The sequence below is a fragment of the Hypomesus nipponensis genome, chromosome 5 (assembly GCF_054491055.1).
Source record: "Hypomesus nipponensis isolate SF chromosome 5, ASM5449105v1, whole genome shotgun sequence".
Lineage (NCBI taxonomy): Eukaryota > Metazoa > Chordata > Actinopteri > Osmeriformes > Osmeridae > Hypomesus > Hypomesus nipponensis.
Window position 1 is genome coordinate 3,169,105 of NC_140365.1, and position 24,916 is coordinate 3,194,020.

Consider the following 24,916-nt stretch of genomic DNA (forward strand, 5'->3'; position numbering starts at 1 on the left):
CACATGACCTAAAGGTTTACAACGAACCATCGTTGTGTTGCAACAATTTCAACCAATACAAAACCAAATAAAAAGCATTTTCTTTTAACCATCGCGATGTGGCGGGTCTGGTACAGCCCGACAGTTAAAAGAAAATGCTTCACTTTTTGTATGCGGTAAAGTTGTTGCAATACGACGGTGGGTCTCAATGACTGATGGGTCAGAATGACCCAAAGATAACACAATGGTTAAAATATTCTTGAGCATTGCATAATATCATAAATCGACCAATGGGAACACGAAAAGCGCTTCCCACCCCTTCAGAGCCAAGACATAGTTGAGTGAGAGGGAGCGATTAGAAACGGCTTCGAAACCAGGTTCATCACACTGCTTCACTATACTGTAGTTAGGATGAAGCATAGTAAGTGTAATATGGCAATTTTAATAAGCAGAGAGTTTATGATATAGAAAATGAATCGTGTTTATTTACAATTAAAGGCACAAGTCAGAAAAGTTAAAATGTGTTAATGGCATAAAAATCTTCCTTTTGATTGATTAAGCTTCTGATAAGGTTGTCTGGGCCAGAGATAGACCTTAACTAGCAAGCAGAAAATCACAATTTAACTAGTGGTCAACAACTTTTCTTTAAGTTGACTGAAATATACATTCAGCATTACCAGTTAGGGGTTCACAGAGACAGTATTGTTATGCCAACTCTAAAAGGAACTTGGCCATTTCACCCAATGCCACAGCATCAAGCTATTACAACCACCAAGATCAGAAGGCCACTGTAGGATACATTAACAGGCGTGGGGCTGGAGTGATAGTTTGAGAGGGGAATGTTACACTTCTCCCTGAGACTGACAATCTCTACCTGCTCTACCGAAGTAAACATCCCAGCCTGTTATCTACGCTATAAAAAACCCCATCAAGCACAGATTTCTCTGAACATAATGACCTCTCAGACATCAGTAACAAAGGGAGGCAGGGCTTCAACCTCAGATAAACAGAATAACAAATAATTAAAAACAAAAAGTACAAAATGTTACAAATGAAAATGGATGAAGCGGGCAGGGACTGCCGTGTTGAGTGCGACCGGTGTGGAGGTGTATCTTGTCAGTGCTGCTAAGGCACTAGGGGACAGTCCATCTCAAACAAACTCCTTGTTGCTGCTACCCGGGGGGCGGGAGATGGGGTATTTGGGGCTGGAGGCCTTCCTCCCCCGGGGGCAGGAAGCAGCGAGCATGGCCCCTCCCATGATGTCCAGGAAGGATCCGGCCCAGGCGATGAAGATGGCTGACCCAAATTCGTACCTGGAGGGGAGGTCAGGTGGTCATCAGTATGACATCATCAGTATGGTCATCATTATGACATCCAACATTTGAATTTCATGAGTAACATTACCTAACGTTAAGTAACTTCCGAGTAATATCAAAATAACAAAGTCCCCTAACAATCCCTGAAGGAGAGGATTCCAGTGTGTTCTAATCCTAGACAACAGTAGAAGGTGCACTGCTTACTTTGTGTTGACGGGTGTGAAGGGGTTGTAGAAATCCTTGATGATGTTGTGAGCAAACCAGGAACAGGCCACAACGGATGCAAGAGCTGGATATGAGAGAGAGAGACAGACAGACAGAGGGAAAAAGGGAGCGGGAGAGGAGATTCCATTACGTTAATCACCCCATCATGAATACAGACAACAGGAAATGACAGGAGAGTCACATGGGTCCTTACAGCCAATCAGCAGGACGATGCCTCCAGTCATGGCGATGCGAGACTTCTTGGTCTTGTCATCTCCGCCGCAAGTGGTACACTTCATTCCCATGGTGGCCACGCCCAGTCCTGCCACGGTGACGATGATGCCAACGATCATCAGGGCACGTGTTGCCTGGAGGGAACCTGGGGAGGACAGGGTTGACAAATCAAATCACATACAATCTCTTGCACTCTGTTTCATAATGTGTTCATCCAGCAGATTCTTTTATCCAGGGCAACATAGAGGGGTGGAAGCGAACCAGCGACCTCTTGATCAGCAGCCAAAAGCTGAGCTATTAACCAGGTGTCTTACACCATTTTCAATCACGCTAAATCTGTAATTATTTCAATTTAAAAACACGGATAAGACAAGTAGAAATGTGGGGAGTGTGAGGTATATTTGTACAGTTACAGTCTCCATTCAACATGCCCTTCAATAGTGTGAAGATCAAGTCTCCTACACTATAACCAAGCTACAACTGTGATTCTTAGTCAAAAGGTATGTTTTAAAACACAGATAGACGGACGACTAACAATTATTAGCATTATTATTAACTGGAATCAGGTGGGAAGTGAATGAGATGTGTTGAAAGTTTGTGGCGCACTAAGGAAGTTAAACACGGATCCATGCGTGCAAATGATAACTCCACACACCTCTCTCTTTCAGCCACTCCCTCGCCCTGTGCACCTGTAGACAGGTGCAACACTAACCAGCTCCAACAGGAAACCCTCGCAAAGACAGGGTGTGTGTGTGTGTGTGTGTGTGTGTGTGTGAGGACAAGGTGTATTTGTGAGTGTGTATTCCCCACCCCTCCCCTCCTAGCATCATTCACTCAACAGGAACCGGTCTGACCAGTCAGGGCTGAAATGGGGGAAGGGGGGGGGGCGAGAGGGTCAGGTTTCATTCGGAGAAAGACACTCCTTTTCCCCTGATCTCACGGCCTGCTTGTCTTCCTATTGGCTACAGCTTTCCACAGTATCATTCAAACAGAGCTGTATTCAAAATGGCGGCTACCTACAGCCAGCACACACAGAAGATGGATCCGATGAGGACACACCCAGATACTTGTTCTCTACCACGCAAGTTACAAAGTGACTGTGAGTGGTGTTAAGAGCTCAGAAGGTAAACCCTGGCCATAACCCTGGCTCTAACTTAACCCAGGCCCCTAACCAGCTTCTGTGCAGAGTCATAAACATAATTTACATACAGGGCCATTGTGCTTCTTCTCTTACATTGCAACACTCAATCAGCCAGTTGTTAGTACAGATATCCAGTGTTTATTTACACGTTATATATGACCAGCGCTTCTGATTGCGCTACGTTTATCAAAACTGGCTTGCGTTCATGTTTACAGATGCAATAAAACGAATTGTTTCATAGGACTCCTTATCTGAAGGGTTGATACGCAACTCAAACACAAATATGGTTTTACAGCCACTCAAACGAGCTGCCGTAAACTGAGGCCAAACCTCGGACGATGGCTGGGCAGTGAGCCTGCTCCAGAAGGAGGGGAACGGACGACTCCACAGCCTAACTGATGAAGTGGAACATCAGCCCAGTAAGCTGGGGAGCAAATTGCTGTGGGGAGTGAGGGGTGGGGTGGGTTGCAATTATACAAGAGACCGAGGGCTGGCAGATTGGAGGGTGGAGTTTAATCACACAGGGCTGTTGCTCTCGCGCCAATCCAAAGGCATGATTTAACACTGATTTTCCACGCGCTGTTATTTTTGAGGTGTGTGCAGGTGAAAAGAGTCCACATCCTGGTGGAAGGACATGGGTGTTTTCTCAGAAGGCCTTATGATAGTCCTCATCTGCATGAGTGTTTTCACCCGAACAGAAACACTGTGCACGTCTGATCCAACCATCTCCTTCTCTACTTTTTAGATGTACTTTTGGATAACAGCGCCTATTAAATGAATACAAATTTAAATACAGATTTTAAGAATTTATCCAGGAGATTATGTACCCGTAATCTGGAGTAAAACTTTACTGTCAAATCCATTTAACTTCAATTCACTGTTAGAATGAATCATGGTTTTTGATGTTGACTTGATGTTATCAAGTCTTCACAAGGATATCTTTATATTGTGTGGTTTCGTGCCTGTAGGCCTATGTGGTGGGAGGGGTTATATTAAATTCTGTAGCAACGCCTCCTGATTCCTGAGTACTCTTCACTAGTCTGTTTACTAAACCAAGACACAAATAAAGGCGGTGTTATTCACCACCCCTTCCCCTAGATAGCATTCACACCGCGTTCCACCAGTGTTTTTCCTAACTTCTATGCAGGGGGGAGGAGAGGGAGGGGGAGGGGGGCACGCCCACGCAACCGAACAATGGCAGCCAACATAATAATTACCTTGGACACAGCTTAACCGAAACAAGTCAACGAATTCCTTGTGTAGTGCCCCTAGGCTAGTGCATTAAAGCCTTTCCAATAAAACTATCGACATATGAAGTGTACTCACTGATAAGCTGGGAAATAACAGCCATAATACAAGTTTAAAAAACAAAAGTGGAAGTTCTGCTAAGAAAAGGTCAATATTTTGTCCATGATGGCAAAATCAAGTTAAAGCAAGTAAATCAACTACAAGATTTTAGTCAAATGTTCTACTGGGAATGTGGATCTTGGGAATTCACCTGCCGTATACACCTGCTTGTGCTAGCTATTGCCTTGCCTAACAACCACTGAAGCGAGACATCTTGGTCAATTCAAATTAGATACGGCTACAGATTAGGCCTATTTACGGATATTCTGAACAATCTGAATGTTTTATACAAACTAAATGCTTTTATTCGATTAAAATAAATGAATATTTTATTTTTCAATCCAACGGAGCAATACTTACTGTCAAGTTGTAGAATGGAGTCGTAGACTTTGCACTGAATCTGTCCGGTACTTTGAAACGCACAAGACATCCATAGTCCCTGGTACATAGCCACTGCTGTGATGATATTGTCTCCAACATATGCGGACATCTTCCATTGTGGCAGGATTGTCCCAATGATCAACCCAATCAGACCCAGCATCGAAAGGGCAAATCCCAAAATCTGCAATCCCGAGTTTGCCATTTTCAACTATTCTTAGCTTTACACGATTTTTATAACGTTAAAAGATAAAACTCGAGTTGAACCGTTTTGTCCAACCAGCTAAACAAGTACAGTAATCCTCCGCGCCCTTTCAACCGGACGGACCGCTTCGATGCAAGCACAAATTGATTTGTTTTCTAAAACTTTACACGGGGCGATCTTTAATTTGCACTGGCCTACTCTATTTTTAGGAAAAACAAATCTTCTATCTTCTGTTAAAACGTTCAGACAATATTTCGTTCGGCTTCTTCTCCAAAAGGCAAAAGAGCAAAAGAGATAATTTCACAGGCACCTGTTCCTCAACCGCACCTTGAATATGTAATGAGGGTCTGTCGGGGGCGAGCGTTTTAAGGTGCTTTCCGAGTGGCTTTTCCACAGAGGGGCGGGGACGCGCACAGTTTCGGCTCCACATCCGCCGGTATCTCTCAGCGTTGCTGACCTAGGCAGTTTCGTGATGTCACCGTATAAAACACAGAAAAATATAAACATAGGATTTTGCAGCGATTTTACAATCCTCATAAAACTAATCCTTCTTCTTCTTCGCCTAACCTTCGTCCGTATGAAGCTATTCTGTTCCTGGGATATCTAAATATCTAACTCAAAAAAGTAAAACAAAACAAAAAGAGTGGCTAATTAATGCAGCGTATGTATTTTCACCTTCAAAGAAGATTACAGAAGAACAAGCAGCTGGTAGTCTGCATAGGTCCCGATGTCAGACCGACGTTGTGAAGCCAGGTGTTCAGAGGTTTTTACCGTGTAAATAGCTTCTAATGATCGTCCTCACAGTGAAGTCTGAAACAACAAAGGGATCTTTGTTTGGTTAGAGAGAATTGCTTGAACCGCAGCTGTCCAAGCTCATGGTATTAAGCAGGCAAACACAGCAAGGGCTAAACAGTAAAATACCATACCTAAAGGATTAAATGTGGTGTTTCACATAGACCTCAACGTCAGTCCTAGACTGTATGTTTGTCTATGAGATCATGTGGACTGAGATAAAGGTGAAGTGAGGCTAAACAACATGACACTATAGGAAGAACTAGGAAAAGAACTATAGAACTTTTAGACAAAGAGAACTAGTTGAACTTACTATTGTTCTTTGATTTGTTTACTGACATGCCCTTTACCCATCCATCCATCCATACTGATGTTATTCAGTTGTTTACAGAGATGGGAAGCTCAGAAAAAAGGTTGGAAAGGTTGAAAAAGTATTTTCTGTTTTTGAAAAAAAGAGGTTTACAAAATATTTTTGCCAAAAAGGTTCTGCCAAAATGTTTTGAATGGTGGAAAAAGGTGCCTTATGGATTAAACAGGGTGTCAGCAATGTCGATATGAATAGAGACATTCATGATCACCCATGGCTAAATATGAGGAAAAACACAATTGTGGGTGTAAAGGATTTCTGGTGAATGTTCTAAAGTCTACAGTGTTATTTGTATTAATGTATTAAGATGATGTGAAGTCCAGTTAACAGCATGGCATAATGGCTACTTTTTACTGAAGTATATGTCAGAGCCCACACTTATTTAACATGAGTGAAGTGTAGACAGTACTTCAACTTTGAATAGAGTCTTTTTAAACAGGACTTTCTGCACTTCTGCTAGAGTGAAGGCTTTTGCCATCTCTGGTTATTTGTTTGGCAACAACAAATAGTCATGGAAATGAACATGTCAAAGACAAAGACAGAAACTGAAACCAACAGAAAAAAACTACAACAAAAAAACATGAGAAATCATTCACAACACTAGTGTATTTTGGAAAAACAGATAGACCAAACAGAGACCCGTGGGTGACTCACAACTTTGCCTCACACCTGCTTTGGCTTGTCTCCAAGCTCAAACTCTTGGTGTTATCTGTAGGTGGGTTAAGCCCTCAGGCAAATGTTTCCAGCTGATACTGAGGGAGTGAAGATAGGTGGGTGGGGGGGGATGGGTGGACGAGTCGACGTGGGTGAGTGGGGACGCTTGGATGGGTGGGGTGGATGAGTAGAGGTTGGGCAGAGGGGAATGTAAGAAGATGTTGATAATGTTTTGGTTTCAGATAGATGAGGACCGAACACTGACCTGATTTTACTTCCTCTGTAACTGTAACTACCATTATTATCTGCTATAGCTGAAGCCACTGTTCACACTGAACTTAAAAAAGGGAGTGGATTTCCGTCACCGGCCAAACAGGTTCACAGTGTGTGCTACCACAACCTCCAGGCAGTTCCTTTAAACCACTGGGGAGATACACGTTTGAACACAGACAAACAACAAACAAACAACAACGCTGAAAAACTGAAAACGGATGTTCCGTACACCGTCTATTGTTTCATCACACCCCCTCACTTTCAGTCTGACGGAATAAGACTCGTCGTAAGACTCACTTACACACCTTTGAGTCACATGGAGTCATTTCCTGACCTACTTGGAAGGTACATTATATGGAGGGAGGGTGGGAAGGTGGTTGAGAACAAGTGTTTGTATGTGTTTGTGTGTTTGTGTGTTTGTGTGTACGTGTGTACGTGTGTTTGTGTGTTTGTGTGTCGGGGGTGTGGAAGGGTGGAGGGGGGAATATCAGGACATCATGAACTACACCGTATGGTTCATGTTTTGGATTTAGGAGCTGCGGAAGATCTTGCATAACAGCGTGCGATGGGGGGTTGAGAAGTTGAAGAGGTACAAGTACAAGAGGAAATATACTTTCTCAAACGATGTTTGTTGGGACCGGGGGCGGAATTTGAGACACCTTGTAATAGTTTTAACACATTGTGTGTTTGTGAGAGGTGACGTACGGTTTTGATTCAGACTTGGTTGTTTTGACACTGTTACCGCGGGATAAACTACCCTCATGGCGTCTCTTTAGCAATGACATCAATCTCACAATTTCGGTTATGATAGAAAGCACTAATTCCATTGCTCTAAAAGTGTCTATTTGATTGATGTGGGGATAACATTTTCAACAGCCATTTTCACATGACATGGATGAGTCACACACCTGTGTTTCGGGGTGTGGACAGTCACCGTGTACTGTAGCGGTGCTGCGGACAAAAGGTCAGATCACGATGAAAGATGCAACGAAGCTCATTGTTGACATCTAGTGGCCAGTGATCATAACTGCGGATGGATGTGTGGACTGTGTGGCAGAGGGAGAGAGGGAGGTTTGAAAGGAAGGATGTGAAAGAGATCCCATGAGCGCGCTGAGAGGGAGGGATGGGGGTTGTGGGTCCAGAACGTTTTTCACTGCTCGGTCATTTGTAAAACCACCGCCTTTATCACCTCCCTGAATACCTCGACATCATTACTGTAAATATGAGCTGTAACACACCCCCATTACCTCCCCGTTCCTCACTTATTCTTTCCTTCCCTTGCGCTCTCTCTCTCTCTCTCTCTCTCTCTCTCTCTCTGTCTCCGTCTCTCTCTCTCTCTCTCTCTCTCACTTTCTCGCTATTTTCCCCTCCGTCTCTCTCTCTATATCTCACTGTCTCTCATCCCTCTCACCCTGGTCTTCAACAATAAAGCAAATTTACATCCTAATGAGAACAGGAGCCGAGATGAAGAGAGGGAGAGGGGGGGGGTGGGGGCAGGAGAGTGAGAGAGAGAGATAAAGGTGAAATCAACAGTGACACGTTTGTCAGGGGCATGGAGGGGGAGTGGCGAAGGACAATGACAATGAGGACCACATGCTAAGTCTGTGTGCTGGTGCGTGTGTTGCGTGCCACGTGTGTGTCTGTGTTTTTGTGCATGTACAACATTATAGTGTGTATTGCATTCATATTGAACTGAACGGTTAGCTTGCTTCCATTGATGGTGTGTACAAGTGACAGCATTTGGTGTAGCTAAACAGAAATAGATTAAAAAGAGATGTTAGTAAACCTGGCCTCAGTCATTAAAGGTGTAATGAGCGTGTAGTTCTCTTTACATCCTGAGGAGGGCAGTAGAGGACAGCAATAAACGGTTGTAATCAATCTCGTTCAGAGGATGAGCAACTGCAGTATGGACTGCATGGGTGACTAAAGCGGTGTGTGTGTGCGTGTGCATGCACGTTCACAAGCGAGGAACGGGTTTGAGCGGAAGCGAGGAAATGCAGCCAGAGGATGTGGGTCTGTGACCTAAGAGACGGGAGGACACCAAGGTCACACGTGAGGACACCAAGGTCACACGTGAGGACAGCCACAAGGTCACACGTGAGGACACCAAGGTCACACGTGAGGACAGCCACAAGCAGGGAGGCGTGAGAGGCGTGATGACCGTCACAGAGGCACACTGAGCGTGTACGTGCGTGTGTTTTTAGTGTGGTAGGTGTGTGCCTGCGTGTGTTTGTTTGTGTGTAATACGTGTGTGTGTGTGTGTTTGAAAGTGGTAAAAATGTGTGTAACATTGTAGCATACATATGTGTTGAAGTGTATATGTGTGTTTGAGTGTGGTAAATGTGTGTGTGTGTGTGTGTCTGTAGTAAATATGTGTGTTTGAGTGTGGTAAATGTGAGTGTGTGTGGTGAATGTGAGTGTTTGTGTGTGGTGAATGTAATAAATGGTTGGTGCAGGGAAACCCTGTATCCAGTTCTGGGTCCAGATGGTAAATATAATGAGGAAACTGAGCAGCATGCAAGGTGTGTCCCCTGACACCCCCGCCCCCCCCCCCCCCCCCCCCCCCTCTCCTGGGAGGAATTATGAATAATTTATGAATGAATCATTACTTTGAACAGATCACTTCTTTCCCCACAGTGACAAACCCAACTCAGGAGGAACCACTGTGTATTTATGTCCCAGAGTGTGTATTTATGCAGATGAACAATTTTCGATCAAAAATAGTGTAACAATTATTCTATAGCTATAACGACAGATTATCTCCCCTAATACTTCACCTGGCAATTTACCAGATTAATGTGTGCCTAATCCCTGAGCCGTCAGACCTAGTCACCGTTTACCCGATGAGACACACATACTTTCATTTAATCATTCAGCAGACGCTCTTATCCAGGGTGACTTACAGTAAATGCAGGGACATTCCCCTGAGGGAATGTAGGGTGAAGTGCCTTGCCCAAGGACACAACATGATTTCGCATAGCCGGGGAATCGACCCGGCAACCTTCTGAGTAATAGCCTGATTACCAAACCGCTCAGCCACCTGACTCCCTGACACTACACCGCATTAATGCAGCCCGTCATGGATGTAGCCCCTCTCAGCGAGGGGTCTGGGGAGGAGACGACGGGAGCGTGTCAGAGGAGATGAGTGGTTTCCCCTCTCTGGCTGGACAGGTGACCCTGACCCAGGCTGGAGCAGCATCTGGTGTAGGTGGGAGAAACACCACCAACACTGACCCCCGCTAATCCACCTCCCACCTCCATCCCCAACCTGCACGCGGACCTGCGCCCCCCGCCCGGTCCTAATCTGTGTTTCCACGGTGATCGCTGGGAGGAAGATGCATCAAACAGACCCCTGGAGTTGGACAGGCAGAAGTCATTTGCAGCTATTCATCGCTCTCATGCCTTTTTTAATAGTCTCGGTTTGTTTGAAAAGGATGTCTGATTATGAAGTTGATCGGACGGAGAGGGTGTGTGCTCTGCCTCTGGGATCTGCCGACTGCAGCTTTGCCAGACTCAGACGCAACGGATCACGACCAGCGTCCTCACAGCCGGCGTTAAGTGGGTCTTGATGGTGCATGTCGCAGGACGTTCTCATTCCAACCAGACCCAACGATTCCAAACAGTCAATCTCGGCGCAGGCTGGTTTTTGCAAGGACTCATTAATCGTGTCTTTACTTAGCGGGTAATATGTGGGTAATTAGTTTTAAATGCCAATTAAGATCATGTGTAGGCACATAGATGCAGAGAGCCTGGGAGGGACTTCAGACGGCTCAGTGTGAGCGGCATGTGGTGACCCCTGGCCCTGTCTTAATGAGGCTGGGCGTGTGTCTGAGTGTGTACGTGAGAGAGAGAGAGAGAGACAGAGAGAGAGAGAGGGAGGGGAGGAGAGTGACAGAGAGAGAGAGAGAGAGAGAGAGAGAGAGAGAGAGAGAGAGAGAGGGGGGGGAGTGACAGAGAGAGAGAGAGAGAGAGAGAGAGAGAGAGAGAGAGAGAGAGAAGGAGAGGGGGGAGAGAGTGACATAAAGAGAGAGAGAGAAAGAGAGGGAGAGAGAGAGAGGGGGGGGGAGGAGAGTGACAGAGAGAGAGAGAGAGAGGGGGGGGGAGAGCTGGTCTCTCTGTCTGGGCTCCGTGTTCCCCTCCTGCTCTGCCCATCTCCAGGTGGACCCAGCAGAGTCTGTCACCTGTCACTCTCTCCTCACCTGTGAGCAGCTGCAGCTGGCACCACCATCTGGAACACACTCTCCAACACACACACATCTGCACACCAGTGTGCGCACACACACACACACTCCTCATTTTATCGGTCTGTCTGATTATCAGTGATTTGATTTCAACAAAAGTTGTCACGAAGAATCACCAAGGGACACCTCTTACAATCATACAAATATATTAGTTTTATTGAATCATGTTCCATAATAACAATTCATCTCCCTTCGAGTCAGGTGTGAGTTACTAAAGAAAGTACACAGGTTTGATGACAAACTCACGAGTGGGAGAGAGAGGGGCCTGTGTGTCTTTAGTTACTGAGAAGAAACCTCCCCTCTTCATGGGGGGCGGGAAGTGGTGATGCATGCATGCTTTGCAAAATTTCTCATGTCAGTCAATGGCATTTTGTCCTTATTGCAGACCCTTGGACTGTGTTGCAGCCTCTAAGTCCTCCTTGCTGGCTATTCATCCTCTTTTTAAAATTATTAGTAGTATTTGTATTGTTGTTATTATTATTATTATTGTTATTGCAGGCTGGTAGTCCATGCCTCCTTGCAGATGTTGTCTGTTCTCTGTACTCTCACGTTGGTAGAGGCGGCAAAGCAGGTCACTTCCTGCTTCCTGCTTCCTGTTTCCTGTTTCAGCTGTGATGCCATGCAGAGTCTCGTCACCCCTGCCCCTGTAGCGACAAGGCCAACACCAGGGGCCGGTAGACTGAGCCCTTCAGGGGCCATGACATTACTTATGGCTCTTGTTGGAAGACGTCCGTTAGTTTTGGAAGACTAGAGGGAAGGGCGAGAGAGATGGACCAAGAGCCCAGAGAGAGAGAGAGAGAAAGAGAGAGAGAGAGAGAGGGGAGGAATAGGGTGGACTGTTTTTGGAAGACTTGCGTGACCACAACCCTGAGCCCTGATTGGTGCGGGGACTGGTCATGTGTTCGGGCGAAGGGGCGTCGCAGACGGGCACCCTTTGAACGTTCCATCTGGGCCCCTCTCCCGTTACACACACACACACACGTACGACAGATCCTTGTTTGTTTTTTTTGTCTCTCGTAGCTCAGTTACTCAGGAGGCTGTGTGGGAGGAGCTCCTCCCATCCCAGGGTGCATCAGTGTTATGGTACGGTACGGAGAGCCACGAGGCTCACTCCACACCTGCCCAAAACCCTGCTCCTTAAAACCCTGCTCCTCAAAACCCTGCTCCTCAAAGGAACGCAGCTGAGGGAGAGGAGGGACACTCTGAGGGAATCATCAGCATCTCTCCCCCGCAGAGTCAGAATAAGACAAAGGGAACAGGAAGGGACGACACAAAGCAACGCAGAAAAACACAACGAGAAAACAAAAAGAAAAGCTCATCACTGATTCTGAGAGATATTTTTGGGCAAAATATCAACACAAGACCTCACACATTTCAGATATATTATCCATATACGGACATTGCTATATAGTATTTCTATTAAACAATGAGCCAGGAGAGCACCAATCCAATTGAGGTTTTGTTGCACATCCAAACATTTTCCCTGGGTTTTAAATTCTTATGGTTTACAGTAAACAGCCCTATACCTTCAACATGTCAAAGCTTTTTAGACAGCAGGCTTAACACAGCTACCATGTTTGTTTCAATGTTTGGTTCTGGCAGTACAATCAATTACCCTCCTGTGAACCCCTCAACTGCCATTCTGAGATGTGGCTTTAGTCCTCAGTTTGCACTATGACACTGTGTTTGTGACGGACGATCCATGTTCAACCTCATTGAAAACCAAGCCTCAGAGCATGCTGGAGTGAGGACATTATGGCAACGTCTTATCTGGAAACAGAGATCAGAGACAGAGAGCCAGTGGTCAAAGCAGGCCAGGATAGTCTGAGTCTGAGATGGGTCCTGAGGTCAGAGGTCATCTACACTCTCAGTTGGTATGAAGCATGCCATTTGGTCCAGTTTACAGGTTGGTAATGAACAACAGGCCTCTCAGTTCATTATCAACAAACAAGGTTTGCTCCCTGCACTGCACCTGGGGGAACCGATTGCTCACAACCCTAGACTATTGCTCTCCAGTTTGGCTTTTATTGAGTCTATCGATCGTTACTTCACTCTCTGGCCCTATCTTTCCCTCCCTCTCTCTCTCCCTCCCTCTCTCTCCCTCCCTTGCTCTCTCCCCCTCTCCCTGCCTCTCTCTCTCCCTCTCTCTCTCTCTCTCTCTCTCTCTCTCTCTCTCTCTCTCTCTCTCTCTCTCTCTCTCTCTCTCTCTCTCTCTCTCTCTCTCTCTCTCTCTCTCTCTCTCCCCCTCTCCCTGCCTCTCTCTCTCTCTCCCTCTCTCTCTCCCTCTCTCTCTCTCTCTCTCTCTCTCTCTCTCTCTCTCTCTCTCTCTCTCTCTCTCTCTCTCTCTCCTCTCTCTCTCCCTCTCTCTCTCTCTCTCTCTCTCTCTCTCCCCCTCTCCCTGCCTCTTTCTCTCCCTCTCTCCCTCTCGTCATCAAACACACAGACTCATACACACACCGAGCTAGGTCGTTACACCCAGTCATTCTCCAACACCGCTGCCCATGCACACTCACACTGACACACACACACACACACCTGCACACACAAACACACACACACCTGCACACACAAACACACACCCACTCACACACACACACAGACAGTGCTGGAGGGAAGGTTAATAGCAAGAAGACACACAGGACACGGTTTGGGGAGATTGCACAGGAAATGGAGCGTGACTTCCTGGAGCACGTGGGGGGGGGGGGGGCGTGTTCGAGCCCCCCCTGTCCTTGCGATCTCCTCGTCACCAGCAGCACCCCCCTCATCCCCCACGGGACACACACTGCCTCCTGGAGGACAGAGCTAGCCTCGCTCTCCTGCGAGGAACTCTCTCCGTGTCAGGGTTAGGGTTAGTCACGGCCCACTGGCTGGCTCAGCCAAGCTCGAGGATTCAGAACCAAACATGTGTTTGACCTCTCCTCTCTTCCACAAGAAGCGAGCAAACTCTTCTTCACATATCAACACCCGATCCAGAGAATCTTTTATACCTCATGTTCTACGTCAGAACCGCATTCCGCGCCTCGCGTTCCGCTTCTCACATTCTGCGCCTTATTTTTTACATTCAAACGTCTCTTCTTTATATTCTGTGCCTCACATTCTACCTTAGAATCAATACGTTTTCTGCTTTACATTCTCCGCCTCGTGTTCTACATTGCATTGTTCTGCATCGGAACCAATGAACTTTGTCTTGTTTACATTCTGTTCCTCATGCTGTCTGACCCACATCGTTCTACATCAGAACCAGAAAAAGTCCTCCATTTTACGTTCTCTGCTTCACATTCTGTAACAAAACCATGTATATATATATACCATACCTTCATTCTGTACCCCCAAAAAACGTTCTCTGCTCATGAATTTTCCTTTGATACACATTCAGCTCTTTTGAACATTCTCGCACATTCAAAATGAATCGACTGCCCGGCATTATTTAACTTGCATAATCTTTTAGATCTAGTCACCTTTCATGTTTCAAAATCTATACAAGAACTTTACTCTACGATTTCTTCTCTTCACATTCAATATCAGTCCTGGCAGACATAACGTTTGTCCTCTTCTCCATTCCTGAAGTAATATCTCTGACCCTCTCATCCAACATCCCAACCTGCTCAGATTTCTCTGTTCTTCTCAACAGTGCTCTCTGTTTTACTTCCTGCGTCAAGATTCAACTTTCTTAACTTTGTGTTTTGCAGCATGACTTCTCTCCTCCTCTCATCTCATCCTACCTGCTGGGACCTGCTCAGAATATCTTTACACTTTCCTTTCCACCGCTCTGAAAAAATCTCAAACACGACAGTCTCCCAGCGACTGCCTACATGCTTTGACCTTCTGGAAACATCCTCGGACGCAGTCTCAGACATGCTCTCACCCTCAGTAACATCCTCTAAACATTTCTCCCACGTCCTGTAACACTTTCAAACCTTTTTGGAAAAACAAGTTGTGTTATTAATATTCCGTCTCTCTGAGGGGACGTTTTGTGTTTCCGGAAGTTTCCCTGGCTTGCGGGTGGTCCTCTGGAAGAGGTGGATCCCACAGAGACAGTGGTGTTTCTGAATTAGCTGAACAAGGAGGTCAAGACAAGACTGCCATGACCAGCCCCTTTTATCTGGACCTTCTGAATATTTGGACCGTAGCATTAGGACCATTATAATGTTTATATCTCAATATTTCGACCGCTTTAAATATTTGGATCGATAAGTAAATCCATGATTTTGTGCGTGTGTTTTTTTTTTTTGACAGAGGTTTGAACTCACATGTCGTGACGACTCGTGGTCATGCTGAATACGTATGTGGTTGTGTCTCTTGGCAACAACACACAGGCGTCTAGCCGTGACCCTGACGCTGGTGACAGCAGCTCTCTGACACGCCAGACCAGACTGGACCTGGCCTCATCACCCTGCCGCACCCTGACGGCGGCGTCGCCGTGACAGCGCCGTCGCCACGACGACAGCCCGACGCCCTGCCGCGGCGGGCCGGGTCAGAGGACGCCCGTGGGGGTCTGGCCTCTGCCAGCGGTGGAAGCTACTTCCTGTTTTCCAGCGAAGGCCGCCCAAACCCAGCTCCTAGGCCACAGACGTCACAAGCTGACAGGATATGACAAAGACGCTTCACATTGAAGACTGTCCGGTCTGAAGGACATGAGAGACATTACCTTCCCCCTCTTCTCTCTTTCTCTCTCTCTCTCTCTCTCTCTCTCTCTCTCTCTCTCTCTCTCTCTCTCTCTCTCTCTCTCTCTCTCTCTCTCTCTCTCTCTCTCTCTCTCTCTCTCTCTCTCTCTCTCTCTCTCTCTCTCTCTCTCTCTCTCTTCTTTCTGTCTGACACACACACACAAAGACAGACACTCAAACACACAAATAGACACAGAGCACAAACACAATGACAAACAACCACACACACACACACACACACAAATAAATCCATATTTGTGTGTAGATTCCTCTGTGGTGATTTGATAAGGCCTGTGAGTGGATAAACAGACTGTCGTCTACAGAATAGTAAGTGCTTGATCCAGCTCTGAGCCTGAATCAGGCTTTGAAGTCGGCTTTAAACCTGGGCTTCATGTTGACTACAGACGCCAAGGCTACGATGGACTTCAACGGTCCCATCCAGGTGTCCAGGGGTGGTGATCCACAGACCAAACACCTTAGCTTCTGCTCCTCCTATCTACCCCTGCCATACCCTACCCTGCCTCCTCCTGCTTGCCTACACCCTGTCTGTACCCTAACTCTACTCTGCCTTGTCTATAACCTAACTACACCCTGCCAACACAACCAGCGGGAAGAGATCCCAGTTGGGACCTTCTAAACAGTCAAACTCGCACAAATGCTTCCCTTCTGGTGCTCTTAAACATCCATCTCTGGACCAGACTCAGACCAGACCAGTGAGAACCGTTTGTGTTTTCGTAAAAGCGGGGTGAATAATTCAAGCGAGGATGTCGTTAGTTTGCGGAATCCTCGGGGAGGAACCTTCAAAGAGTTCCGTGAAAACCTGTCTGGGTCTCAGCCCAGAGCACTCCTAACTCCAGAACACTCCTCCATGCTCTGAGGCAACACGGTCTCAAGCTCACGATCCCTCTCCGTCCTGTGGTGCTGTCTTGACACAGATGCTGATTGGAGCTTTGGTGCTTTCATAGCTCCTGCATGGCTGTCATTTTCATAACTGTTTCATGAATACCTGAAAATTGCATTTTCATTGCTATTAGTTTTTTTTTTTTTTTAGGTTATTGCAAAGTTATACAGTGATTGGATCATTTGATCATCGTCATTATTATCAAGGTCATCATCATCACCTTAATTATATCATCATCTTCACCTAGGTCATCATCATGTCGCCGTCAGAGTAGTCATCATTATCACAATCCTCATCATCATCCTCATCATCCTCATCATCACCATGGGCAGTCCTGCACTTGACTCGCCCCCTCTGCCATCCTCTCTGCGTCTGGTGATTCACCAGAGAGCGAGCGTGAGATGACGAGACAGCGGTTTAAAGAATGCTGCTGTCATGGAAACCACGGCCTCTGCTTCAGACGTGTGTCTGATCTCCCAGCCTGCTCTGAGCTGACTGGCTGCAGCCGCTCAACAGACTGCACCGACAGCCAATCGGAATAGATTCCTCTGTTTTCCGTCCAATGAAACGTCGTTTTCGTGGCCCGTCTCCAGCTGTGCTGTCTGTGATTAGTGGGTGGGCAGATGGCAGAGGGCCGAACTAAGCACACTGTCACCATGGTGATTGCCATTACATAGGAGATTGAGCCTGTGAATAGCGATTGTGATGGCATAAAGTTATTAGTGTAAGACTCTCTCTTTCTCTTTCGACACACACAAGTGAGCACACACACACATACGCGCAAATGCATCAAATGAAAAAGATCTGATTGCCGGAGATATCAAGAGGAGGGGTAGCTAAAGGGGGTGGGGCAGGGAGGGGAGGGGGTGGGGCAAGGAGGGGAGGGGGTGGGGCAGGGGGGAGGGGGTGGGGCAGGGAGGGGAGGGGGTGGGGCAGGGGGGGGGACACTTGGACAGAGAGACAAGAACACTCATATTACACTGGCTGTGTGACTGGTAGGAGAAGTGGCAGAAGAGAAGGGGTGTTGATAGACAAGAGAAGGGAGGTAGAGGGGAAGGGAGAGGAGGAAGAGGAGGAGGAGGAGGAGGAGGAGGAGGAGGAGGAGGAGGAGGAGGAGGAGGAGGAGGAGGGAGAAGGTGGTGCTGACGTGGGCCCCCAGTCTGTCTCTCTGGCGTCAGGTGATGTCAAACCTCCAGTCAGGCTGCCTCCGAAGCGATGACCCCTGACCCCTCAGCAGCCTGCAGCGCACTTCTGGGACGGCTTGGGGCCCACCCGGGCCGTCCTTCACAGCCAGTCCCAGTGCATGATGGGTGATTGAGTTCCCAGTGTCACTGCAGCCCCTCCTCCAGCCGGGCCCCCAGTGTTAGGAGGCGTCGGCTTTGGGCGCGTCCTTCCGGCTGTTCTTCAGCGAGGGGGAGTCCGACGTCTTGACCGTCTTTCGGGGGGGGCTCTCCTCGGCAACCAGCTGGTGCAGCGAGGGCTCCTTATACATGGCAACTGTCGAGAGAGAGAGACACCATTGCGAAGCTGGGAGTCAGGTGGCTGAGCGGTAAAGGAATCGGGTTAGTAATCAGAAGGTTGCTGGTTCGATTTCCGGCAGCGCCATTAAAAAAATAAGTGACGTTGTGTCCTTGGGCAAGGCATTTCACCCTATTTGCCTCAGGAAGAATGTCCCTGTACTTACTGTAAGTCGCTCTGGATAAGAGCATCTGCTAAATGTAAATGTAATCTGATGCTGTGAGGTGAGACCTTTTTTTTTATCCACAGTAAACAGGAAACCAGAATGAAACAGGAAGTGAGACCCACCTTCTATGACTTTTGGCAGGAAGTGTGCGGCTCCTTTGGTCTTCTTCACGCGGTTGCCCTTCATGACCTGGCCGTCGCGGTTGATGCCGATGTACCAGGAGCGGCCAGACTGGGTCTGTCTGTACAGCATGGAGGAGTAGGTCACGTAGTAGTTCTCAAACACACTCTCCTTGAACTTACACTCCGGAGTAAAGTGTTCCTGGTGAGGGAGAGAGAAAGAGAGAGAGAGAGAGAGAGAGAGAGAGAGAGAGAGAGAGAGAGAGAGAGAGAGAGAGAGAGAGAGAGAGAGAGAGAGAGAGAGAGAGAGAGAGAGAGAGAGAGAAAGAGAGAGCGAGAGAGAGAGAGAGATAGAGAGAGAGAGAGAGAGAGAGAGAGAGAAGAGAGAGAGAGAGAGAGAGAGAGAGAGAGAGAGAGAGAGAGAGAGAGAGAGAGAGAGAGAGAGAGAGAGAGAGAGAGAGAGAGAGAGAGAGAGAGAGAGAGAGAGAGAAGGGTGAGAAGGGAGAGAGAGAGAGAGAGAGAGAGAGAGAGAGAAGGGAGAGAAGGGAGAGAGAGAGAGAGAGAGAGAGAGAGAGAGAGAGAGAGGGGAGAGAGAAGAGAGAGAGAGAGAGAGAGAGAGAGAGAGAGAGAGAGAGAGAGAGAGAGAGAGAGAGAGAGAGAGAGAGAGAGAAAGAAAGAAAGAAAGAGAGAGAGAGAAACCAATGGAGAGAGAAACAGAGAGATACACGTATTAACATACAGTGCAAACTAACAACAGCACAACACAGTGACTACTGGAGTTCCCACATGCACACCTTCACACATGCAGTATACATTACAGCACAAAGACACACTCTCCCAGGGTCACTGAAGCACACTCATTAGCCTGTCAGTATGTTAAGGGAATTTAAATGAGGAATGCTGGAATTATTTCTGCATTCATGTTTCTTTGAAAGCAAAAAACGGGTCCTTTGGGGAAAGACATGAGTGTGTGTGTGTTTGTATGTTTGTGTACGTATGTGGGAAAATCTCATAGTGAAGGATTACATTAGCATAGATGTACACTTTACTCAGCCCCCCACGGACCTGAGAGCACACACACAACATGCAAACAGCACCCAGAATACACACCCACTGCAGACACACACACATTCACACATATCTACACGCACACTTAAAAACACCCCAAAGAAATGACATTGTGTTTGCTGCAATGTACAATGTTGTATTGAGGATGTGTTGTGTAGCTGAGATGTGGTTTGTGTGCACTATGTCTGTGAGATACAGAGCGCTCCTCGACTTCAGAAACCCTGTGAGAACATCCACTTCTGATCCAGAAGTTCATATTTACATTTAGTCATTTAGCAGACGCTCTTATCCAGAGCGACTTGCAATAAGTACAGGGACATCCCCCCCACCCCCCATCTCCCGAGGCAAGTAGGGTGAAGTGTCAATTTGCACGGCCGTGAATCGAACCGGCAACCTTGGGATTAAAAGCCTGATTCCCTAACTGCTCAGCCCTCTGACTACTTGCATTTTCTGCTGCACTTTCAAACTGCTCCTTTAACCCTTCCGCTGAATGAATTCAGCATGATTGAAAAGTGTCGTAAAGGTTCCCAGAAGCCGGATCGCTGTGAGATTTGTGAGTATTCCTACCTTTCAAACCTCTCAGAACATCTCACACGGATTCCATCAGGACGTCACAGTGAAGACCAGGTCTGTGGACCCCAGACTCAGTCATTAGCCCCCATCTCCCCACCATCTCCTGCCACCCCCACCCAACGTAAGGAGGGTTAAATCCTGCATGATGTTGCTTGGCGACGGTGACCGGTAGCAACAGAAGTGGCTGTCTGCTAGCCTCCAGCAGAGTCTCTCCCTGTCTGAGAGCAGAGCCAATCTTCTGGGCTGATTTACAGAGAACAGCCGGCAGGAAACAGCTGACTGGAGACTTTCCCTACACGTGAGTGAGGGAGGGAGGGAGGGATTGAGGGAGGGATTGAGGGAGGGAAGGAGGGAGCCAAGGAGGGAGAGAGTGAGGGAGGGATTGAGGGAGGGAGGGATTGAGGGAGGGATTGAGGGAGGGAAGGAGGGAGCGAAGGAGGGAGAGAGTGAGGGAGGGATTGAGGGAGGGAGGGAGCGAGGGAGGAAACGAGGGAGGGAGGAAATGAGGGAGGGATTGAGGGAGTGAGTGAAGGAGGGAGAAAGTGAGGGAGGGATTGAGGGAGGGAGGGAGCGAGGGAGGGAGGGAGGGAGGAAGCGAGGGAGGGAGGGAGTAAATGAGGGAAGGAGGGAGGGAGGGAGGGAGGGCAGAGCTGATGGGGCTCTGAGGAGTCCACAGTGGCTCATGAGGGATGAGTGACCTCTATGGACAGACACACACCAAGCATGCATGCATCGATGACTGTCTCATCCGGCCACTGTGAGCAGGACCTCACACCTTGCCTCACCCTACCTCCCTCTACACCCTACCTCCCTCTACACCCTACCTCCCTCTACACCCTACCTCCCTCTACACCCTACCTCCCTCTACACCCTACCTCCCTCTCTACTCTACCTCCCTCTACACCCTACCTCCCTCTACACCCTACCTCCCTCTACACCCTACCTCCCTCTACACCCTACCTCCCTCTCTACTCTACCTCCCTGTACACCCTACCTCCCTCTCTACTCTACCTCCCTCTACACCCTACCTCCCTCTACACCCTACCTCCCTCTACACCCTACCTCCCTCTACACCCTACCTCCCTCTCTACTCTACCTCCCTGTACACCCTACCTCCCTCTCTACTCTACCTCCCTCTACACCCTACCTCCCTCTACACCCTACCTATCCCCCACTCTGCCCTACACTCAACCACCACCCACTACTTGGCAAACTCAACCCCCTTAACCCTTTCACCCCCTACCCCTTAGCCACACCCCTCCCATCACCCCCACCCCACTGCTATATATATATATATATAGATCCTCTGGCAGGTTTGATATTTTGGGCTGAACTCAAACAGCCAGGATGAGATCGATACATGATCTCCTTCATTCATTATTCATCGGGCCAGTGAACAGTGGGACGAGGGGGTGGGGGGTGACCGGGGGGAGAAGGGGGTGAGGGAGGAGGAGAGGGGGGAGAGGGTTGTGAGAAGGGGGTGAGAGGGTTGTGAGAAAGGGGTGAGGGGGGAGGAGAGGGGGTGAAAGGAGGGTGAGAGGGGGGTGATCTCCCCCAGTACCAGGACAGGGGCTTCCGGGACACGATGACTTTTCAATTAGTCTCTGATCACGATAACCCCCCTGGCGGAAACCTTGACCCCCCCCCACCCACCCACCCGCACCAGAGAACCCGAGACTGCTCCGCATCGTCCTTCAACTCGACCTCAGAAACCTCCTCGCCGATAACCCTCTGGTCCACATCTGTAATTACTCCCCTAATAATCCACAGATAATCCCTTGAAACCATCCTAATGATATAAAACATACCCTCTGTGTTGCTTTAAACAAACCGCTATCTTACCAAGCTGCTCCCCTGTGGTTTGAACCTCTCAAAGAGAGAGAGGGAGGTAGAGAGGGGGGGGGGGAGATAAAGGGAGAGAGAGTGGGGGGAGAAAAGAGATAAAGGGAAAGAGGCTAAGAGTGCTTTAGAGTGGTAGAAAGAAACAGAGAGGGAAAAAGAGAGAGAGAGAGACAGAAAGGACATTAGAGAACAGAGGGGGCGAGATAAGAAGAGAGTGAGAGAGAAGCATGCGATAGGAACCGAGAGATGGTTGAGCAGGAGCAGGGGAAGTTGACCTCAGGGTAACCCATAGTAACCCCCGGCCCCTCCCCCCCTCTGTCTCCTCACCCCAGGGTGCAGGAGGGCAGACACTGTGCCAGCCCCGCTGCACTGCCCCTCCCAACACCACCACCCTGCTCCTATGATTAACTACGTTCCTGGAAACCCCGCTCTCCCCTGCTTCACCCACGGTAACCACGGTGGAACAGCCCCAGCCCACCCAGCTTGGGCCCTGAACTCCCACCAAGCAACCGTCGGCCCACCCCTCCACCCCCCTACCTCCCCTCAGCCCCCAGTCCCCAGCCCACCCCTCCACCCCCCTACCTCCCCCCAGCCCCCAGTCCCCAGCCCACCCCTCCACCCCACCCCTCCACCCCCCTACCTCCCCCCAGCCCCCAGTCCCCAGCCCAGCCCACCCCTCCACCCCCCTACCTCCCCTCAGCCCCCAGTCCCCAGCCCAGCCCACCCCTCCACCCCACTACCTCCCCCCAGCCCCCAGTCCCCAGCCCACCCCTCCACCCCACTACCTCCCCCCAGCCCCCAGTCCCCAGCCCCCCCCCCCCCTCCCACATACCACCCGAGCCAGGGTTGTCTGTGGGCCTGCTTGGTTTAAGTGCAGTGGGGGAACCTTTTCATTTCCAGATGAGTGCTTAGACCAAAGTATGGAATGAAATGAAAAGCTCATCCTTCACTGGTGACGTATTGACAGACTGGGCCAGGCCTCCTCTCGCTGCCTCTCCGGTCTGGAGGGATTCTAATGACAGGCAGCGAGCGAGGTAATGTCCAGGCATCGTGCTGCGAATCCTGAGGACGAGAACCACCTCTTTATCATGCAGAGCACCATCCCAACCTCCCCCTCCCCTACCAGCCCTCTCCTCCCCCTCCTCCTCCCCTCTCCTCCCCTTCCAGCCCTCTTCTCCCCCTCCTCCTCCCCTGCCCTTCCACCCCTCTCCTTCTCCTCCTCCCTCCATCCTCCTCGCGCCTCCCCATCCACCTCGCATCTCTTCTCCTCTTTCCTCCCCTCCTCTCCCTCTTCATCCCTCTCTCCTCTCTCTCCTCTCTCTTGTCTCTTCTCCTCTCTCCTCCCACTCCACCTCTCTCCTCCTCCACACGTTGCAGCCCTCTCTCTCTGGTCCACTGCTACATCACGACTACATCGAGTCTCTGTTTACAGGAAACACTCAGTTTGGGCACTGATCGTGGCGTCATCACTTCCTGTTCCTGTCCTCTCAGGGTCATAGGGTCACAGAGACGCACACGGACAGACATTTACAGTCCCCGCCAAACCTGAGTAATGTTGCTATTTCTATGGCTGTTTAAAATTTAATTTCCAATTTAATTTCCATTCAACTGAATTAAATGTCATCACATTTCCCATTAATATCCAATAGAGGATCCGCTTATTGATCACCTGAGAAGCCCCCCTCAAATAGATTCTGTACTCCGTAGCGGAAACAGCTGGTGAGAAGTTGTGAAGGAGAGGTTCCAGTTCTCTCCTATGCCAGCAGGGGGCGTGAGGACATGCATGCTGACAGGCCAGAGGCTGTGTAGCATCCCAGCACTACCAAGGTAATCTGGGAGATACTGTGAAATCTGCCTAGCTGCAGTAATCCCAGCATATTTCCATGGTGACCTGGGCTGCAACAGCCATTCTGACTCCGGACTTCTAATACGGAGCTTTTAATAGGGTTGTCCGCTGTGTTTGTGTGTGTGTACATGCATCTGTGTGCGCGTGTCCATGGATGTTCAAGTGTCTGACCTTTTCATATGTGTGTTTATGGAGAGACGGAGAGCGTGAGAGAGAGAGAGAGAGAGAGAGAGAGAGAGAGAGAGAGACAGGAGGCAGGAAAGAGAGGGAGAGAGACGGGTAGGAGAGAGAGAGGGAGTGATGAAGGGATGTGTGTAAGGGCAGAGATGTGGGGGGGGGGCGAGAGAGGGGGGGGGCGGGATAGAGAGAGAGGGGGGAGGGTGACAGAGAGAGGGGAGGGTGACAGAGAGAGAGAGAGAGAGAGAGAGAGAGAGAGAGAGAGAGAGAGAGAGAGAGGAGGGTGAGAGAGAGAGGGGAGGGTGAGAGAGAGAGAGGGGAGGGTGACAGAGAGAGAGAGAGAGAGAGAGAGAGAGAGAGAGAGAGAGAGAGAGAGAGAGAGAGAGAGAGAGAGAGAGAGAAGAGAGAGAGAGAGAGAGAGAGAGGAGGGTGAGAGAGAGAGGGGAGGGTGAGAGAGAGAGAGGGGAGGGTGAGAGAGAGAGGGGAGGGTGAGAGAGAGAGGGGAGGGCGTGCAGGGTTCTTGATCAGCTCATGATGTTGATGTTTTTAAAAGCCGTTGCAGATGTTTAGTGCCATGTCACATGTTACATAAGCCAAGCAGGCCCAGAAGCCCACACTGCGAAAGGGTTACAGTAACAGACCAAGAGACTGAGGGATCACGCCGTCTGGCTGTCTGGCTGCCTGGCCGCCTGAATGTACCCCCCCCCCCATCTATCATCCCTCCACCCCCCTTCAGCATCCTCCACATTTGTGACAAGACAGAGACAGACAGACAGACAGACAGACAGACAGACAGACAGACAGAGAGAGAGAGAGAGAGAGAGAGAGAGAGAGAGGAGAGAGAGGGAGAGAGACAGAGAGAGACAGAGAGACAGAGAGAGACAGAGAGAGACAGAGAGAGACATAGAGAG

At 48.9% G+C, this 24,916-nt stretch overlaps 2 protein-coding genes across 2 annotated transcripts in view; both read right to left on the reverse strand.

Moving 5' to 3' along the window:
• Positions 1–435: 435 nt before the first annotated feature.
• On the reverse strand, positions 436–5,142 carry LOC146287806 (claudin-7-A-like). The gene is made up of 4 exons (XM_084698629.1): positions 4,582–5,142; positions 1,714–1,878; positions 1,500–1,584; positions 436–1,292 (listed from the first exon to the last, which is right to left on the reverse strand). The coding sequence occupies exons 1-4, from the start codon at positions 4,802–4,804 to the stop codon at positions 1,130–1,132; spliced, it is 636 nt and encodes a 211-aa protein (XP_084554755.1). The 5' UTR covers positions 4,805–5,142; the 3' UTR covers positions 436–1,129.
• A 12,917-nt stretch (positions 5,143–18,059) lies between these two features.
• Positions 18,060–24,916, reverse strand: part of fgf11b (fibroblast growth factor 11b) — a 31,383-nt gene continuing 24,526 nt past the window's right edge. Inside the window, exons 4-5 of the mRNA XM_084698047.1 lie at positions 18,503–18,701; positions 18,060–18,193 (exon numbers count right to left, since the gene is read on the reverse strand). Of these exons, the coding sequence (XP_084554173.1) occupies positions 18,060–18,193; positions 18,503–18,701 (333 nt within the window). The remainder of the gene's footprint in view (positions 18,194–18,502; positions 18,702–24,916) is intronic.